Genomic DNA, 20,389 nt, shown 5'->3' with positions numbered 1-20,389 from the left:
TCGGGAGAACTTTTCTTGCCGGAGAACTCTTCGTCGGAGTCCATCAAGCCTTCCGAGAAGTTCGCGAAGAAGTCGGGTAACTGAATGGCTCATCAAGGAAGTAGTGCTAAATGGCTCAAGAAGGAAACTAAAGGGCTTAAAGAAGCTGCGGTGCTAAATGGCATCGGACACGGAGTCAAAGGGCTCAAGAAGTTTTGTTACTGAAACCAAAGAAGAGTCGGTATAGGGAGAACTTCATTCGCCGGGGAACTCTCCGTCAGCGCACAGTCAGATTCACCGCCGGAAGCTAGACTGAGTAGACCGCGACGAGACTCCACCAGTCACGCCGGGGCTCCAGCAAACTGGACGCCCTACTCCACCGGAATCGCCGAGTTGACCTTGTCATCTGGCTGGTTGGCTCGCTTTCGAACTCGCCGTGGAGCTCTTCGTCGGAGTTGGCTATATCCATTGTCGGGGACTAGATCGAGTAGTTCGCGAACAAGTCGGAAGCTCAACGAGGAAGTGGTACCAAATGGCATAAGGAAACCGGAGGGCTTAGTAAATTAGACAGTCTGAAGTTGCCGCTCAGATTGTCCTCGTAGCGACCCACAGCTAGCTTTCCTGATACCATACAGAAATTACCACGCTGTGTGTCAAGGATGGATGCTGTAACCCTACTGAAAGAACTAGCTACTAAGTAATTGAATATGATATTTCTTACTACGCCACTGTAAAGTTCGAACGATTTTTATTAAGTCCTTCTCCGCCATTGTAGTAACACATAAGAAAAATTTTCTAAAAACCCAGTTTTTATGAAACTAACCGAAAAAAAATTGGAAAGTCCACTATCTTGTGACAACAAAAAACAAGACAACAATCCTAGCATCAAGTGCACATTGAGGCCAAAAAGCCAAAAGATGCCTCTGATGGTATACATAATTCTAACATTAATAAATTTCAAGATATTCAATCTCAAACTATAAAAATAGTTTTTCAATGCTAACTTCTTCTATTTGAGTTCGACACGCAACCACTAGCTTAGACCGTGATTTACTCCCAAGTAGGTACTACAGTGCCACGCCGGTGCACAGATTGACCCATAAGTCCGCTATTTTTTTATATTATTTTATGAAAAAAATATTTCCACTTGAATTTGAAACAATCTAAACTGCCCAATTCATGCAACAGAACATCATATCCCATTGGAGTTTTTTTTTTCACACGAATTAGAAAAACGATTTCTTCTTTAATTTTATTCGCGACTTAAATATTATTAATTATTATTTATTACATGTTACAATTTATCTAGTCATTCAGCCCTCGACATGGAGCTTCACCGTGGCTGAGATACTACAAGAGCATTTGTCCAAAGAAAAATAAATTGTCACCCCAACATAATTTTCACTTCACACATTTGGCTACACGGATACGAAAAACTACCAAAAGCTGAGCTCTTTTGACTCAATCTCGGGGTATCGTGGGATAAGGTAAAATTAGGTAAACCGTGTTGAAGGTAGTTTCTCTTTAACCACGGCAAAAACCACAACTCATTGACAGGTTTTTTATACTCAATCTTGAATTATATATGCCTAAATTTAAGTTGAATCTACCTAATTTTGTGTATACCTCAAACAACTCAAAAGTAACTTATTCCATGGAAGGCCTCGACTGAGTCGAATCTCTCGTTAAAATTTAAGTTAAAAGAACTTATTCAGCGGGTTGTTTTATTTTTCCGTGTAGGTATGCGCCACTTTCGCCAATACCAACTTATTATAGTGTCTTGGCCTAGGAGGCCGAACACGTGAATTTATTGAATTCAGGATTGAAAACAGAAGGAAGAAAAACAACCTGCGTACGGATATCGCACCAATACTGTCTCATTTGAAGAAGGAGTGATGAATCTATTCAAAAGCTTCAAGCCCTTACCGCTCGGTAAAAACCTTCAGAAGTTTTAGTCGTAAGCCTGAATTCTTTCTACCTGTATGACTGAACAAATGCAACAAACGATTCCGACTTAATCGGTCTCGGGATCAATTAAGCTGGAATCCAGTCAAAATTCATTCAGAATCCCAGTTACTTTGACTGAACATATCATCTTTCATAAACGTAAACGCAAAACTCGTGCCAGGATACATCACTGGGTCACTCGTAAACACGGGCTTTTCCAGGAAAATTCATTCAACCTAGCAACGATGTGTTTGTTGTAGCGATTTGTGTTACCTTGACATCACCACCATCAAAGGTTCGGCAGAGTGTCATTCGTAGGGGTGTAGCACAATGACAACAGTATCCTGTCGTGCCTGCCCATCACATGACGAACGGAATGATGGTCGACCGGCGCTGACGTGAATAACCACCGTCTCCATATTGCGCCCGCAGGGTAGGGTTTTCACTCGCTACAGTCGTAGCTTACGGCGGGTCGTTTGTATATGTGTGAGCACGATGTGATCGGGGGAGAATCAACGTGAAAAATTTTCCTTTTCACCCAGACTGTCTGCATATCCGAAGGACACAGGACTCACTTTTATCCTGGAGTTTACATTTTGGCTTGGCATTTTGCATCGAATTGACATCATTTTGGAATAAGTTTTGTTCGGTGTAAATAGTTGAAAATTGGATAGCAATTGTGATAACAGTTCGCAAAGCAAAGGCAATAGAGGGTTGGAAGCTACACCCTCCGTCGGATAAGGGGAACAATCGTCATAGTCTTCCATTGTGTAATGTAAAGCATAGTTTTACGCTTCGCCTCCAATCTTTTTACTAGTGCAAGCAATTGATTGTTCAGTCGATATTGGCTGTGAATGTTTTTTCGCATCGATTGTTTAGTTTTATGTGTTTCACGTCTGCTGAGCATTTGAATCGTTGATTGGTGAAGAAGTTTTCAAACTTGAGACAGTGTATATTCTCGCTAGTGAAACCAAGATGGCAATATCCAGGCAACGAAGCATTAGTGGTATAGCAGTGCAATTATCATACCCATCGGACTGCAGCCTGTTACTCATCCTTCTCTTCAGTATGGTCGTCGAACGTAAGTGATATGGAATTTGGGATACTCCAAATATAAACATATCAGCGATTTGTTAGTCATTTTATTATTTCGTGAGATACTAAGCCTAAGAGTAAGCATGAAACGAAAAATACTTCGTAGAGCACCAGCAGATCATGAAAAACAACTGTGTAAGAAATTGGACTGTTAGTTTACGATAAGTTCTATAAAATTGCAGCAAGCAAAACTATCGTGGGAACCACAACTGAATATATTTAGGGCCCTATTCTCCCAGTCACGTCACCTAGTGACTAGAAGAAAAAAAAATTAGTCGCAAAGTGATGTGACTGCTGAATAGATATAATATACTGAACTAATACATATTTATTGAGAATTTAGTTCAGCTAATGGCGTTTTCGTTTTTTCTTGGTGCTACACCGGTGTAGTGCAAAGAAAGAGATAGACTGATTACACCCAAGTTTGAATGAGTGTAGCACCGACTACACCGGTGTAGTGCACTGTCAAAAACGAATATGCCATAAGCTAATTAAGTCTTGTGTAACTTGATCTGTTAATTATGACTGCTTGATTTGATAAATGTAACTGCTTCTTATTTTTTTTAAACTGCTGGGCAGACCATCCACAATGGAAAATAACAGGATAATTTCTTTATAAATACTCACATGATTCGAATGGGGTGAACATCTCTATGTATCTTCCAAACCCAATAATTTATTGCTCGCACATCTTCTTTTCCATGAAGTCGAATGTTGCTCCCAATTTGAAAACGACAATGGGAGCAGACTCAATGTATATCTATAGAGGTTACAATCACTTCACTAGCATCAAAATCGGTCCGTTCGAATATGCTTTTCTAAACCATCAAGAACGACAAAGAAACCATGCTTAGGATTGGATGCCGGGTGGGTAGATAAAAGTTTGATCAATCAATGCACGGAAAGATGATTATTTGAAATTCCATCCAAGAAAATTAGAATGTTTTCATTTTCACTATTGAAGTTTGGGTTGACTTTTTATTCATCATCTCTACACAACATCATTTGTACAATTCAAACAGAGAACGACTGTGAACTAGTAATGAGTGTTGAAAACTATTAGGTTCTTTACCGGCACAGTCAACCTCACGTAGGACTACGTCTTTGTTTTCGATATAGGGGTGCACGTTGCAAATTCTACAAAAATGGTATGTAACGAAAAGTGGTCCAATTTAAACGCTTATAATTTAGCCATCTCACGATAATTTTTTTGCGCATATCGCCCCGAAATACTTCTAAGAATAGATTCCAATAGATAAACCCAAAGATTTTTGATATCATGGCATTAAAAATTTAAGTAATGAACAACCTAGTCAAATCATCGCGCATTTACACACAGAAGATAGCGCTTCCCAAGTCCAGCACGACAGATTTGTGTACCTAGCGCGCTACGCTTCTATGAATGACGTCATCATCGACTATTTAAACGGACGGATTTCGCCGGACCAGCTCAGTTGCCTGTTGAACTGCAGGCAAAGCAGATCACTGCGTTGTGTGTTTTCACAGCCAGTGTAGCTGAGTTAGAAGTCCGTTACACTGCCTGGTGAGGTACAGTGCCCAGTGAATGCGACTGAGCTTGTCCGTTCAAACACTATGCTATCTTTTGTGTTGTGCTCGTTTCCAGCACACTTTTATGTATAATTATTCGTACACAAAATAGTTTGTACATGCGAGCTTCATTTGCAAACACGGTTAACATAGTGTCGTGGTATTAGTTGTTTCTTTCGCTCTACCCATCATCATCAGCGTTGATTCATTTTGCTTTGTGCGCTTGGGTTTAATGTTTGAGGCGAATGTGTAGGTAGGTAGATCTAGTTTGTTACTAAATTGCACAAAGAAAGTTTATTATTTACGTTCGATCAATGCATTGATTCATTTCCCCTTTACGTGATTCATTTCCACTCAGCCTATAGTATTTTGATTCTACTAATAGATACATACTACAAATCCTATTTATGAATGAATACACTGCCACTTAAAAAACCGGTGCAAAAACGCATCTTGTCCAAATATAAAATTGTTTTCGATTCTTGTATATTTATAGTTTCGATATATGGTTAAGATCACTGCATTCGCTATATTTGTAAGCGTACTTTAGGCAAGTTACAATAATGGCAAAATATAACTAGAAGGCTTGGTCTATACATGAAATGTGATTATATTGTCTAAAATTTGATTTTTCTTCGCCGGTCCGGGTCGAAAAGTTTTTACAAGCTAATCTTATGCTATAAAGATTTAGTTCCAGATATTAGTTCGGTCACAGTTTTCTGTCTTCTTTCTTCAGATCTTCTTAAATAAGTTCAATCGGATTCGATCACCTACTACAAATGAAATGACCTGATAACCAAGAAGGTTTGGTTCAATATGTAATATTCAATGTTGATTGGTTGTGATTAAACCATACGTAAGAAATCAGGCATTGTAATTCTCTCTCACTCACGCGAGAAGAAGCTTATCCGATGTCCAACTTTTCCGGGATAAGATGAGTCGCAATATTCTCCGTCTCCACAAATAGCGTGAGAATGATTTTCCGGATAAAATTTATTTGACTTTTTCCTTCTCACCGGAGAAGGTGATAAAATTTTAATTTCGTGGAAATCAATAAAAACTTCAAAAAATACACTTAATTACAAAGAAAAGCGGCAAAGAAGTATGATAGACTTGTTTTTTCGTGTTTTGGAATAACGACAGAAAGCAGCGAGCGAAAAAAAGATACCGTGATAAACTCATTCACTCATTCTCCGGCTGTTTTATTTATCCGGAGAAATAACACGTTGTATTTATCCGGAGAAGTTATGTGAGTGCCAATAACTTTTCGTGTGAAAATGTGAGTTTTTATTGTCGCAGTAGCAAACTATCCGGGCGCATTTACTCATATGAGCGATAAATGCAATGCCTGTAAGAAATATATTTGATTTATACTATGTTCACACTACAGAGTTAAAACATGTTATAATAATTAGCAACGAGAAAACTATCAAGATAGCGTTAAAACACGTTTTAACTCGCAGTGTGAACGTAGTATTATTATTACTATAAATGTACTAAGAAAATAAATATTTTACAAAGTAGTATAGTCCTACGTCTACAGCTCGTGCAACCTCGTAGAGCTGCCCCTTGTAGTTTTTAACATATCACTAGTACTGTTTACATGGACTTATAAAAATTTTGAGGACTACTAGATTAGCTCGAAGCAAATCGTAAAGAATTTTTCAAAGCCCATGTAAACAGTACAAGCGAACTGTCAAAAGGGTCCCTCCATGAATGACGTTACATGGGGGAGAGGGGAGTTTCGTATTTTGTGATGATGTGGGATGACAGGGTGGTAGGGAATTATGTCATGTTGCGTAGTTTTTTAAGGGGAACACAGTCGTGATTTGTTAGTTGGACCGACTGATAGCCCGAGCAACACCAGTTGTTGACTAGCAGTTTCAGCAACATAATTCGTTACATAAAGGTATATGGCAACCATTATTGCGCTGGTGTAGCAACCCAAAAAGCACACGTGTAAAAGCCTTTGCTTATGCAACTAATCGCTGTCGTTGCTTGTTACAAGTGTTGCTTGGGAGATGTCAAAAACTCTCCAAAGGAAACGTTAGTAGTGTAATTGCATCTATTCACATCTCTAATAATTGTCAGATTGATTGTCAAAGTAAATTTGACATAAGATTTTGACATTCAGATGCTTTTTAGTTGGACAATGGTCCAACTAGCAGAGGTCCAACTAAAAAGCGGTCCAGTTAAAAAAATGGGTGGGTAATGTCTAGAACATAACTACCCGTTTTACTTGTAATTCAAATCAAATGATACTCAATGAAATATGTGGGAATGTTTCGAGTTATTATTTATAATAATTATGGTGGTTCTGAAAGGACCTTTGTCGTTGTTTGATTCACTGGTAAAAGTACAGAATTAACAAGCGCAAACTTAATACTAGTTAACAAAAGAAACTTTCTAATTAAATTCTTTTTCCATTTTGCATTCGTCCTAATAAGGACGGTTTGTAGATAACTATGTTGATACAAGACGAGAATCTTTTGAAACGATTCAAACCTTGCCGACGATTGTTTTTACTGCGTACACACATATGATCATTCCCCTTTCGCAGCTCACACCGAATGAGCACGCTTTGCATCAAGGCGTTCCTATTTATTAACTTTTCGATGCAGATGAAAGGCCCTCCTTTTGTGCGATAAATGAAAATATTTTCATCATTCGTTTTGGTGTAGCTTACGCTAGAGTTGCCACATTCACTGATTTTCTTGGAAGGATTTGCAAAAACCTGTTATTAAGGTTCAAAATGTACTTAACGCTTTCCCCCACCAACTACTCTCGTCAAGCAACCCAATACGAATAATCAATATGTAGTGGATCTATATTTAAAACTTTTCATCATTTTATTGTTCGGTTGGAGCACCATATTGACAGCTTTGTGCGGGATGGGCTGAAAATTTTCACTTTTTCGAGTCGTTTTCGAAAGATTTTTTTAAAACACTATTTTTCCGTTGATAATGAAAGTCCTACATATTCCAAAATTTAATACAACATTGGTACAAATATTTTCGACAAAATGCCGAGGAAATTAATTAAATCCATTTAGTACAACAAAAGATATAAGCGTTCAAAATCTTACATCATTTTGCTTCCGAAATTTTGAAAAGGGGCCCCTATATTGAAAGGTAAGTCGTTAGTCACGACAAAATGTTCAACCAGCGAATCACGATTGTAGGAGTTTACGTGAGGTCACGACAATCTTACCAGTTTCATCTAATTGCTAGGAACCAACTGTTAATGAATTACAAGAAAATAGAAATTTCAATTCCAATTCGTAAACGTTTTCTTATATATAATTCCAAAATCAAAGTATGAGCAAATTATTTGGTTCCTGTGCTGGAACTTTAAGGGGGGAGGTTACCGTCAAGCTGCGTCATTACCAGGAGAGTATTTAGAAATTAGTGATGAAATGCTACGATGGGGGAAGGGGGTGTTAAAATCACTCAATAAATGTCATTTATGGATGGAGCCAAAATGAATACTCGAGTTCATTTGTGACGTCAGCGTAAAGATTTGAATACTTTACACTGACGTCACAAATGAATTCGATGTTCATTTTTGACAATTCGCTTGTACTGTTTACATGGACTTAGAAAAATTCTTTACGATTTTCTTCGAGCGAATCTAGTCGTCCACAAATTTTTCTAAGTCCATGTAAACAATACTAGTGAACTGTCAAGAAAAGTGAGGTTAACTGCGTCAGTAAAAAATCTAATTCAATTTCAGAAATTAACTAAGCACCTAAATAGGACTTGAATTTCGAACGAAACAAATACAACTCATTTTTGATGATTTATTTGTTTACATTTTAACGACATTCAATTAGCTAGAGATTCCTGGGTAGGGAAAGTTATGAAAATTAGAGCCATAGTACTCAAGTGAGAGCAAGGATGTGAAGTAAACAGATCGGAAAACTAGAAGTGGCAGGGTCATTAGAACAGGCTTCATATCGTACGGGCTTAATCTTTGTTTTCTGCTAATGAGGGTCGAGTTTAGGCAGCATAACTACGAATCATTAGCATGTGTCCTGGTATAGATAGACGTGTCCATCTTTACCGTGACAATCGATTGATGATTTATTTAGTTAATTTAGTGTGTTATTTTGGGTACAGAAAAAAAGTTTAAGAACCCACTCCAGGAACGGGTTTCGTCAGCCACCTTTCCCGCTAAAACAACTCTTGTCGCCGAACCTGTTTACCATACCCACCCACTCTAATCTAATTACTTAGTAGTTAGTTCCTTCAGTAAGTTTAGAGCACCACTCATCGATACACTATCAGTTTTCGACCATCCACACAAAGTGGCTATATCTGTGCGATAGCTAGTTTTGGTTCGAGAATAAGTGCTCTTGCCGTACGAGGACAATATGGACGGAAAACTCAAGTTTGTCCCTTGTGCCATTCAGCACCGCAACCGTTTCAACCAAGGCCTCAGCCCTTTGGCTCCCTAGCCGGTGCCATTTAGCTTCGCAATTCCTTTAGGCACTTTGGCTCCCTGCTAGTGCCACTTACCACCACTTCCGCGTTGAGCCATTCAGTTCCCGATTCGTACACGAACTACTCGGTCTAGTCCCCGACTATGGACCTAGCCCGCTCCAACGGAGAATTTTCCGGCGAGAGAAGTTGTCCCGAAACCGAGCCAACCAGCCAAATTCCGAGGTTAGTTCGGCGATTCCGGTGTAGAATCCGGTTCACTGGTGCCCCGACGACCCATACCCGGTGCTCTGTCGTAGTCTACTGGACTAGTCGCCGGCGATGGATCTAGCCAGTTGCTCGCTGTACAACACGCTATTTCCGCTATAAGGCGATCTTGTTCTGCATCACCACTCTGTAAACCGTATTCCACGTGTTTACGTTGCTTGTCATTCTGTAGACGACATTATTCGGGTTGATATTCAGTCCACCCATTTCAAGCATCTCCCTACGTGTCGCTTCGAATATCGGACATTCGAAGATCACATGCTCCGATGTCTCCCCGACGTTCTCACACTCCGGACACAACGGTGACGTTGCGTGCCCGAAACAATGATGATATTTCCTGAAGCAGCCTGGCATGACAGGAGCTGTCCAGCGACAGTTCACCTCTCCGTGTTTTCTAACGACCCACGTCGGCATGTTTGGAATGAACCGGTAAGCCAAACTTCCTTTCTCCGTATTGTCCCATTCCATTTTCCTCACGTTTCTGGTGATTCTCCGATTGTAGCATTCAATATCCTCTGCCGGAATAATGCAGATGGGGATCATTACGGCGACAACGCATACTGCCTCCGACGATATTGTTCTCTACGCGCTTGCAACTCGTACGGCTAACAGCCGGAACGTCTTGTTCAGCTTCTTACGATTCCACTTGGTTTTGGTATCGCAGTATCGATGACGAAACACTAGCCAGCAGAAGTCTCATGCTTCTTCTTGGGCCACCGATATTTGTCAGGATCCTCGTTATTGCGTTCGTCGCCTTTGTCGACTTTTCGTAGGCGTAGTCGACGTGGTTGTTGAAGATCATCCGATCGGTGATCATCACTTCCAATTGCTTCAGTGCACACTCCGATGCAATCACGTGCCCTCCGACATCAATCTGAATTTGTTGAACCGCTTTGCAGTTGCTCGCCAACAACACTTCCGTCTTGTGGTGAATTATCTGCGACTAGACCCCGTTCATCGCGTCTATAGTTTCCGTCACCGACACCTTCACCTCTTCAAGTTTCCCACCCATCACAGTGACACGCCGTTCGAAAAACCCTCGATTTTCACTTTCCTGGATAGTCGCAGTGTCAAGATCCCATCGTACATCACGTTCCAAAGAGTTGGACCGAAAATGAAGCACTGAGAAGTGCCCGCTGCAACTCACATTAACTTCTGCCCTTCGTTCGTCTCATACAGCAGCCTTCTGCTCAGAACGTAGCTCTGCAGGATCAGGATAGATAGTCGGAGACCAAAATTCTGTGCAACGCTGTGGCGATGTATTCCCAGCTGACACTGTTGAATGCATTCTTCTCATCTATCGTCGTGACCACAGCGCAGTATCGATCTCCTCTTCGCTTCGGCCTTCTCCGCACTCTCCTACTCTGTCAGAATTGCCTCCACTGTCAATACTCCTTTGCGGAATCCGAACTGCATCTTGAACAGTCAGCGTTCGTCCGTCGTGCATTTTATCAGCCTGTTAAGAATAATTCTATTCAGGAGTTTTCCAAGTGTATCCTGTAGACATATAGGCCTACACGAGGACGGATCGCCCGGAGGCTTTGGCAGCAGCAACAGCTTCTGTACCACATTTCGGGAAAGTTGCCTTCATTTAACCACTACTGCAACACCATCCTGAGCACGTCCGGGTATGCCAGGATCACAGCTTTCAGCACCACGTTTGGTGTTCCATCCTGACCGGGGGCTTTGCTTGATTTCAGTTGCATCGATGATGCCATATCTTCAGCTCATCCGGACACATTTCGGCTGGCGTCGACGGGCCCTTCATTTTCACCAGATTCTCGGCACAGCTTCTTGTGACTTTCTGACTTGCTAAGTTTGATCTCCCGTTTTAAAGCGGCCCTAGCTTCGCAAAACGCTGCCTCGCGTCCCTCTTTATCTGGTTCCGATACTGCTCTCTGAGCCTGCCTTCTGGCTCTGAAGCAAGTAGCGCGTAGCGTACTCTTCCTTCTGCGTACTGCAGCAAGGTTCCTTTGGTCGATACGATAGAAAATGGCCTAGTGGTCGCTATGGGTATACCGTCGGTGAAAGACTACAGAATGTGACGTCGACGAACGATTCCCGTCTCTCCGAAATGTTCCAAACGTTCATTGCCCAATCGTATGTTACTTGAGGTTTTCCCGACAAGATTCAGCAGCACGTGACTCGAACGTAGTTGCAAGTTCGGCGCGCTACTGGGAGTGATTTCGCGGATCTTTTGGTATATAAAACACTCAACTTTCTTAAGATCTGTGATTTTATTGTATGGTGGTGGGTGGTGTTTCGCGTATCACTGGTGCGTTCACTACGTACGTACCAAATTGTCGACTGTGTTTGTTAGCAGCTAGGTGGACCAGCGAGCGCTCGCTGAGCGTCTTCGGTTCCGGAATTGTTGCTACGATGACCTTGTGCAAGATGGAGATGGCTGGTTCCTGAGGTGTGTGGTTCGTTGCTGTAGTGGTGGGCAAGATGGCGGACCCAGAAGGCGTTCTAGGCGAGGTGTCCAAAAGGCGCTCCCATCGTGGGCGAGATCGGTTGGCGACGGACGAGACCGACTTTTGCCAGACCGAGAAGGGTTGTACTCCTTGGTGTTGAAAGAATTCTTGAAGAACACCGTACGGCTAGCTCACCTTTTTCTTGATCTCAGGGTACTTACCGCTTTTAACCAATCTTCTATCAAAGCGAACCAATATAAAATCATCCCACAAAGAAAAGGCTCATATGGGAACGAAAAGAACAAGTATGCAGTTGGTTGATTCAACACGTGGGTGGGAGAGAGGAGGAATTAAACGTAACTGAGCCCGTTTGGCGGGCCGTCGTTGCGGTGGATGCTGCTTAGTGAACGACGCGGTGACTTTAGCGTCAACGCCAGTGTAGCGCCGGTGCTTCCAGCGAGGATAGAAAAGGTGCGCGTGGCATTGTAGGTAACCTCAGCCCGCGTCCTGAGTGTTACCGTACCTGAGTGCTTTCGTGGACCTCGGAACGAATCTCGTGGTTTTGTGACTTCGCGATGGAGCGGCGTATCGTCGTCTGAGCCAGGAGCGATTCTGGGGGACCGCACTATAGTGCTACGTGGACTAGGATGAACGTAAGTGGTTTGATAATACCACGACGCAGTACCGTGTCGGCTCAGTACCGTATCGCCTTAATTGGAACTGCTTTCCGAAAACTTGTAGCCGCCAACGCTGGATTAAGGTCCGATCTTGGATCAGGAGATTACTTCAACTGGACTCTGCGTATCTGGTCCACACTGTTGCAGGGTCGAAGCTTCACGGGTGTTATACTATTTTCACCTTTACTGTCTTAGGACTTAAAATGCCTATCTTACTCGCTTTAGGACTCTATCCCAACTGACCTTCCTCACTAATCATCATTTCCCAGAAGCCCTTCGATGTCCAATTCCTCTTATTCTCTCTCTCTCTCTCGTCCATCTTCTCTCTCTCATAGTTTTCCGGAAACAGTGGTTCTGCGGCTAATTAACGGTCATCGAACTAAACTTTACTGCGGTGTCAGTCATGCAGCAACAGATTCGGGGTTAGTGATGGTTGCTTTAAAAGTTGGCATCTGATTAGTGCGGACTATTTTGCCGTCTTTTGCCGTTTCGGTTTTTCCGGTACATTAAATACTTTCGGGTTTGGTAACGGTTGCGGGATTATAGGTGCCTTGAGGTGTTATGACTGGTCCAGAGGGGAACACCCAATGGCCCCAACGTCTGGTCTGGACGTTCCGGGGTGGGTACGAAAGACCTCTTTTCCGCCCTCGAGCAAAACAGGCAGAATCCTACCTTTCCCCCAACCGCTTTCATTTACAATGTTTTTTTCCGCAAATTATCGACGCCTAATTATTGGTTTGAATTTTAACGGGGTTAGTACAAAAACTTATCCTATGTTAAACAAAAATAACAAATATATTTTTTTCAATTCCATTAACAAACTAACAACAATAATAATAGAGAGCCAATTACAAAAAAAAACTAACAAAATAGAACAAAATCATAACTTACATACTATAATTGAATTAATGGTACATAATCTGCTGCAATAGCTCGACTATGCATCATTGGGTCCTCCCTCAACTCGTAGAGCATCTCACCTTTTTGGGTACGCCTGGTTCTTGCCACGTTTTCTCCCAAATCTGTCAGTTCCGGATCTCCTCTGATGATCTTGAGGAGCACTGCATACGGCGTCGCATCATTAGCTTTAACGAGCACAGACTGACGAACCGGAGGTTTTTCTTCCCTCCCCCTTCTGCTCCAGCAAAAACAGCAGGAAACAGCAACAGCGGAGAATCCTTCCGCTTTTGCTGTTTCCTGTGTTTCTCCTTCCGACCTACAGCGGTACTCAAGCTTGCTACCTGGTGAGGTGCGTACTTTCCTTCAGCAGTGATGGCGTCCTCGCGTCTGCCTCTTGGTGCCGCCTGGTCTTCCGTCTCCTGGCGAGGCTCTTGTCACGGAAACTGGCGTGTTATCCACTCCAACCAGCTTCTCCTTCTTCTGCTTCGGAGGACTAGTAAGATAGTAGGTTTACCCGACGTCAATGCTTGCTCAAACTCTGAGAACCATCTCCTCAATGTCCTAATGGACCTTGTTTCTCGCGTCCACAAACTTGTGAAGTTCCGTAAAATATGCTCTCGTCACATGTATCCCGTCAGCTTGTCTGCATCTATGTTCTGAACACCGGTGTCTATGCGAAGTGCCTCAACGGAAAGTTCGAAGTCTATCATTTTCCACTGCCTCTCGATAGATCTGGCCCCTTTACTGCCTTCGATACCTGAAACACTTATCCGTCGTCGCTTGCTTTGACAACTAGATCGTCTCCCTTATGCAGCCGCCGACACGACTTTCTTTTCTTGCTTCTTCCTCAGTTTTTTCTTCTCTCTTATTGTGTTTTGTGCAACCACTTTCCATTTTCCGTCCTTATCCAATCTTCATGGGCTTCTTCGGTTACGCCTTCTCTCCGACGTTTGCAAATGTCAGATTTAAATATTACTTTGTTACCTATGGAAAAAATATTCGAATATATTATATAGATTCTTAAGTTTAGTAACCAGAAATTGGTGATTTTTATCCTTGAACGGCTTTCCGTGTGGCGTGGAACTACGCCAATAAAGAGGATACTGTATAGGGACAAAAATAGTGTCTCTCAGCGGAAACCAGTTCACCCTCTCTACTCCTACCGTGATGTCGCAATGTACGCTGGAGTTTGAAACATTTTACTCGATGTAGCGTGATTTGCCTGTTTCGACCAGATTAGGAAGAATATCGCACTGTTTTGTTAATGAATTGGCCCACGATCGATGAATCGCGTAGTCATATCTATATATATTTGCTATGGTTAATCGTCCTACCCGTTGTAGCCACTGCAGCTTTCTGCGTTTTAATTTTCTGTCGATGTCAATATGTATGAATAGTTGGTAAAATTCGTGATGATCTAATATTTTGCCACAGATTTAATCCTCTTCAACACGTCAAGCAGTCGTTAATCTGTCCCCTTCAACGTCCACGCATAATGGTTTCATAGGACCACAGGGAGTATCAGTGATTCCTAAGCAGAATATTTGGTGAGCGTCTGTAAACTACGAGACTTTAGCTAAGTTCCAAACCATAGAATGTTCCATTAATCATGTTCCCCAGCTGATTGGTTAATATTAGTTGCTTGAAAATTGTAATTAGGAGGTAGAACCAATGCAATGCAGGGGGACAGAAAGTATTGAGTCACAAAGAAGCTCGTCAGAAGTCTTCATTATTGGAATGAGCGATAGATGACAGCGGAAGTACAAAAGGTGGCAATGTTGCCAGTAAGATTAATATCAAGGTTAAGATATAAATGGTACGCTAATTAATATAACATATCAATATTAATTCTTCAAAAGGGCGAAAGTGTTTTTTGTAAACAAACTTGTTTCGCTGATTAGTCTGTTGCAGAGTGGAATTTCATGAAAAATATTTTTCTGCTTTCAAATTATAGTAAATTAAGAGAAACCATCAAAATAAAAGTTTGTTTACAAATCTTATTCGCCCTTTTGCAAATTTAATGTGGATATACGGTCACTCGAAAAAGACAGATCTTCCCAGTAAACTAAAAGGCAGCTAGGCGGGTTAAACTAGATGCTGGCGATCGAAAGATTGTTCTAAACTACCCGACGTAACTTGCCGTTTACTGTAAAAGTAGTGTGGGTTGTTTAGTTCTCCGTTTCTAATTGATTAGCAACTTCTTAATGGTAATAAGTGCGTACGACATTTAACTAACACAGCATCATCACTTCGTCTGCTTCCAGCCAACACGGTCAGCGCCCGTGCCAAATTCGGTCACTACGAGACACGGTATATCAACGACTTCATCAATTTCACTCGCCCCGCCGCGGACATCGTGGAACCGATGTATTACGACTACGACAGCAATCCATCGCGGAGCGCCTTCAACCAGGAGTACGAAAGTGGCGGTCTTGCAGGACTGGGACTCAGTGGGCCGTTGGTAGCGATACCCGAAGAGCAGACCGGTACCTTGGTGGAAGATGAAATTACACGCCCACCGGATATCTATCCGGATCCGGATCAGATATATGCCACCTTCCTGAACAAAAGTGCCATGAAGAGGAACCGGTTTCCTGGGGACGAGAATGTGATAAAAGTTTGTGAGTAGTAATGTAACGATTGGGCGGAACTTGTAATGATGTATTCAATTATTCTTTCATGTAGACTCATCCAAGTCGTTGAGGAAAAATCCACAGGCTCGTGTGGATGATGATGGGTCGTTCGATAGCTTGAATAACGATATGAAAGGACATGACTTTATCGATAATATTATGTACATTTATTACGGAACGAATGGCACACTGCGAAAGGATCTCGGCGGTAACGTGATTGTGATAGGCGCTGTCTTCGCCCTGGCTCCTCAAATATTGACGGGAATAATTCTGTTTCTGAGAAATCGACGAATCCGACATTTCAACACGTTTTATCCGATTTGTTTGAACTTGATATTGATTCTGGTGACTTCCAACTTTTCATTTGTGCTAGGAGTCCAGGCTACTCGTAATATGGTCAAATGTGAGTTGATCGCGATTCTACTGCACTATTTGCATCTAAGTACAAGCATTTGGTGCTTCATCTACATTTATGTGATTTACGATTTAATTGTGAACGAATGTGGACCTAAGCTGAAGTATAGTTACCTGATGGGATACGGCGTACCTGCGGTGTATGTTTTGGTAAGTTTCTTTAAATTTCCATCAAAGCAATGCCCTAAAAACAATTATATTGCCAGTTCTCCTACGCCTCATCTATTGACACCTTCGAAGTACGTCGCTACTGCTGGATGTCAATCCAGAAGGGAATGATTGTAAGCTTTATGATACCGATTTCCTTCCTCATCATCCTGTCAACAGTATTGGGCACGGTAGCCCTCAAAAAGATATCCAGCAAACAGACGGAAATTCTATGCGAAAGCATAGACAGCATGATCGAAAGCACGTCGAAGTGTAACGACATAATGTATCCGAGGTTGCCCTCCACGGTAGGGATCAACCATGCCACCCGAAGTAACAGCTATCCTCAGTTGGAGTTAAAGGAAAAGTGCTGCCAGGAATATCTCGCCCAAACGATGGAGAACCGTCAATCCGTTGTCACGTTGCCCCAGCAAAGTAACCATGGTTTCAGTTTGCATAGCATCAAAAAGTCACTCGACTACTACGACACACGGATCGACTTGGGACAACTCTCGCTGGCAGACCTGTCCACACCCAGTATGGCTTCCGACATCCAGGACTTTACCGAGTTCAAGCGGGCGATCAAGTTTGGGCTGTTCTTTCAGCCGATTTACTCGATCTGTTGGTTCCTTAGTGTTATCGCTCTGGAGAATGTGCATTCGTGCGTTATGCCAGTTATTTATGCTATCTGTTTGAATATCTTGGTGAGTATATTTTAGTTTAAACGTCTTGAAATTTGCATACTTCAATTCCATTACAAAATTTTGACAATCTGTTTCTACGAACAAAACTATTTCAAATCAACCTAACTAAATATTTGTACCATATTATTTCCAACACAGAACTGGTGCATGCTGGTTCGCTCGTCAAACATATGCCCCTTCATCAGCGGCATGTCGGAAGAAACGTTGGAAAAAGCGGGCATCGACTGTGCCGACTCGATAAACGCCCCGAGTGGCATCTGTGCAGACAATGACACGATTCAGGGTAGCATTTGTACCGACACGATACCGCTACTGTGCGCTTCGAACCCATCGATCATCAATTCCACGAAGACCGCTTTGACACCAACGCCATCTTACACCGCTCCCAGCACTTTGCCGCTTTCGCGGAAGTTCTCCGCGGGATCGGATCTGGATCAGCAGACGCTGAATTTCATCAGTAGCAATAATTTGAAGAATACGTGGGAATCTAGCGTCGACATAACCCACCACGTGAAAGCCAGCGATTGTATCAGCACAATCAGCAACTAACTTAATCATCAGTTGAACTGTTTGAAGCCATTATTAGTGAGATTACTTGAGGGGTTACACAATAATTATGTTATTTAGCGCAGAGGAGCGTGTGACGCTACAGACGGAAGGCATATCAAGCTTGAAGAATGTTTCGAGTAGCTCGATAGAATAGTTTTGACTTGTGATATTAACTCTAGAGCCCTGTATTATGCTCATCATTTTCTAATGAAAATATCGAGGATCCTTGTAAATAGAACTATTCAATCACATTTGTAACATTTATCATTATTCGAACCACGGTTCTTATCGATAGAGTTCGTATTGCAATCCACTTTCTAATAAATGGAGTAACCGATATTAGGGAAATTTTTCTCTGGAAGCAGTAGGAGAAAATTCAATATAAAACGATCGCTTATTTGTAATTTCTAAAGCGCAAAATAACGAAAAATACGTGATGCTATTTCAGAAAAAAATAAAAGCAGTATCAATCGTAGCGGGTAGAATTCCAAAATGATACAAACAGTTTACAATAAATTTTGCAGTTTTGAATAAGACAAAAACCAACTGACAACTTCAATAAAGTATAGTACAAAATAACATTCATGTTAATCCTATATAATTGGAAAATTGAAGTAGGATTGTTGCATAATTAAAAAAATGTGCGGATAAATTATACATACTTGTCTAGTTTTTGCTAATATAGTAAACCAACAAACAGCAATAACAACCGTCTAAACACCTAGCCAACGAACCGTTCTTTTTAGAAATTTGCACACGTCTTCAATCTAATAAATACCAATCCTCTATTTCTTGTCACGTTCTTGCTACCTTGCATTGTGGAGGGAAGACCCAATCCCATAAACAATAAAGTGAACAACATTGAAGTTAATTCATCCAATTGCCATTCCTAAGCACCAGAACCCGTCAAGTGTCATTTAATCCAACTCATATTTAACCAAATAAAACTAATAGCGATAGTAGAACAAGTTTCTTCGAAATGAAAGAAATCCTAACTTTTCAATTTATTGTATGTTATTGTTATTTTAGACATTCTTGGTTCAATACTTTATAAAACTGCTACGTGGCGATTTGCTCTGCAAGTGTGCAAAGCGTCATTTGAGTATACAGTGTGCGAGTAGACATAATCACGTAGGAAGGAATGGCTGCGTCAGTCACATTCTTATCACACGAACACCATGGGGATACCCGGAAAGCAACACAAATAATTCAACTACATGTTGAGCAAATGTTTTGTAGAAATACACTCTCGAAATGATAAAGATTACTAGTGTACACCTCGGGAATTTGATCGCGGGATTTTGTTCCACGTGCATTTTAAATTGGAGATGGATTTTTGATTTTCAGTGACCGAAAAAAGATCTAAATTCCAGAAGTGTAAACTCAACCGCGGATTTAAAAAATCTCCAAACCAAAAGATCTGCCGCGTTGCGTTGCGTTGCGAAGCACGGTGCTATTCGTAGATTGCATACTAACGATTATCATGTTGCCTATCGGTAATTTAACTCATCTTGCTAGTGAGATAAATGATCGGGAATGAGCATTATCTCTTTTGAGTTCAGTAAACCAATATCATGAGAATCGTTATTGCCGGCCACGACCATCTTCACCGATACTTAGGATAGGGTAGGAAATGTTGATGTAATATCTACTTATAGAAGGCCACCGACTCAGCGACGCTTCCATAGGTATTACGGAGTTGGATTGAGGGACAGGTATAGGTCTAGGATTCGCCACAAGCAGGCAATGCGACCGCGAAATGAAAGTTTTTATGCGGTGGGATGGTTAGTCTCCGAGTATACGAATACTCAGAGCAAAAAGATATTTAGTTATGTTTTTCTTGTGTTTAAACTCTGTATAGCCGGCCATCGAGAGTGATTTACTTTTTCCCTAAACTACTGAACTCCAAACAGCCGGCCGTGAGAGTATTGCTAAAACTGCGAGCTAATCTGATATCTTTAATCGACAATCGGTACGATTGCGCGTAATGTGGACAAAAACTATGTATAGTGCAAAATGATCGCGATATAATATCAAGAATAAACAATTTGTGAAATTTTAGAATGGATCGCGTGAATGAATGAAATGAACGTCTACATAGCTTTAACGTCGTTGCTTTAACTACGATTTTTGACGGAAACAACACTGATCGAGGTGTATTACCATGTTTCCGTACCCGAATCTATAGAATAAATCGCATTTCTAGATTTTATGATAAACGCGCCGAAAATATTCAGCAAAATACATTGCGATCTTGACAGCTACCCTCGCGCGGCGTTCAAAGGAGAAAGATAAACATATCGCGACGCAATAAACGAAAGAGAAAGTAAACAAAGAGAGGCTCTCAATGCCACCTATGTCCCATTGAAAATTTTCTCTAGAAATATTTGTATATTTGTACCTTGTTCGTTTGCATTTCACCCCGATTCATACTTGCCAGAGCCCTGCTTGCTCTTTCTTCGCTCGATTCCGCCGCTGAAGTATGTATTGTGAGAACCACCACTACCCAGCTTTATACCGCTTTCCTTCTTTTTCACTGCACACTTGCACAAGTTTCTCATTTCCAATTTGAATTCTCACTCATACACATCTATCTTCATCCGCTGAGTGAACCTGTAATGATACCAGAGAGGAAGAACAAAAGAGAGAAAAGGGGAAAAAGAAAAAAAAACGGTG

At 41.6% G+C, this 20,389-nt stretch overlaps 1 protein-coding gene across 1 annotated transcript; it reads left to right on the top strand.

Moving 5' to 3' along the window:
• The first annotated feature begins 2,299 nt into the window (after positions 1 to 2,299).
• Positions 2,300 to 18,675, top strand: LOC131685552 (uncharacterized). The gene is made up of 5 exons (XM_058969359.1): positions 2,300 to 3,007; positions 15,531 to 15,887; positions 15,952 to 16,463; positions 16,520 to 17,164; positions 17,303 to 18,675. The coding sequence occupies exons 1-5, from the start codon at positions 2,902 to 2,904 to the stop codon at positions 17,711 to 17,713; spliced, it is 2,031 nt and encodes a 676-aa protein (XP_058825342.1). The 5' UTR covers positions 2,300 to 2,901; the 3' UTR covers positions 17,714 to 18,675.
• Positions 18,676 to 20,389: the final 1,714 nt, after the last annotated feature.

This window comes from Topomyia yanbarensis, chromosome 2 (genome assembly GCF_030247195.1).
Source record: "Topomyia yanbarensis strain Yona2022 chromosome 2, ASM3024719v1, whole genome shotgun sequence".
NCBI lineage: Eukaryota > Metazoa > Arthropoda > Insecta > Diptera > Culicidae > Topomyia > Topomyia yanbarensis.
The sequence above is the reverse complement of the archived record's forward strand: the minus strand, read 5'-3'. Positions and strand labels throughout refer to the sequence as shown.

Coding starts and splice junctions, on each gene's coding strand:
- LOC131685552 (XM_058969359.1), top strand. CDS start 2,902: ATGGCAATATCCAGGCAACGAAGCATTAGTGGTATAGCAGTGCAATTA. Junction 16,464..16,519: donor TACCTGCGGTGTATGTTTTG/GTAAGTTTCTTT, acceptor TTATATTGCCAG/TTCTCCTACGCCTCATCTAT. Junction 17,165..17,302: donor CTATCTGTTTGAATATCTTG/GTGAGTATATTT, acceptor TTTCCAACACAG/AACTGGTGCATGCTGGTTCG.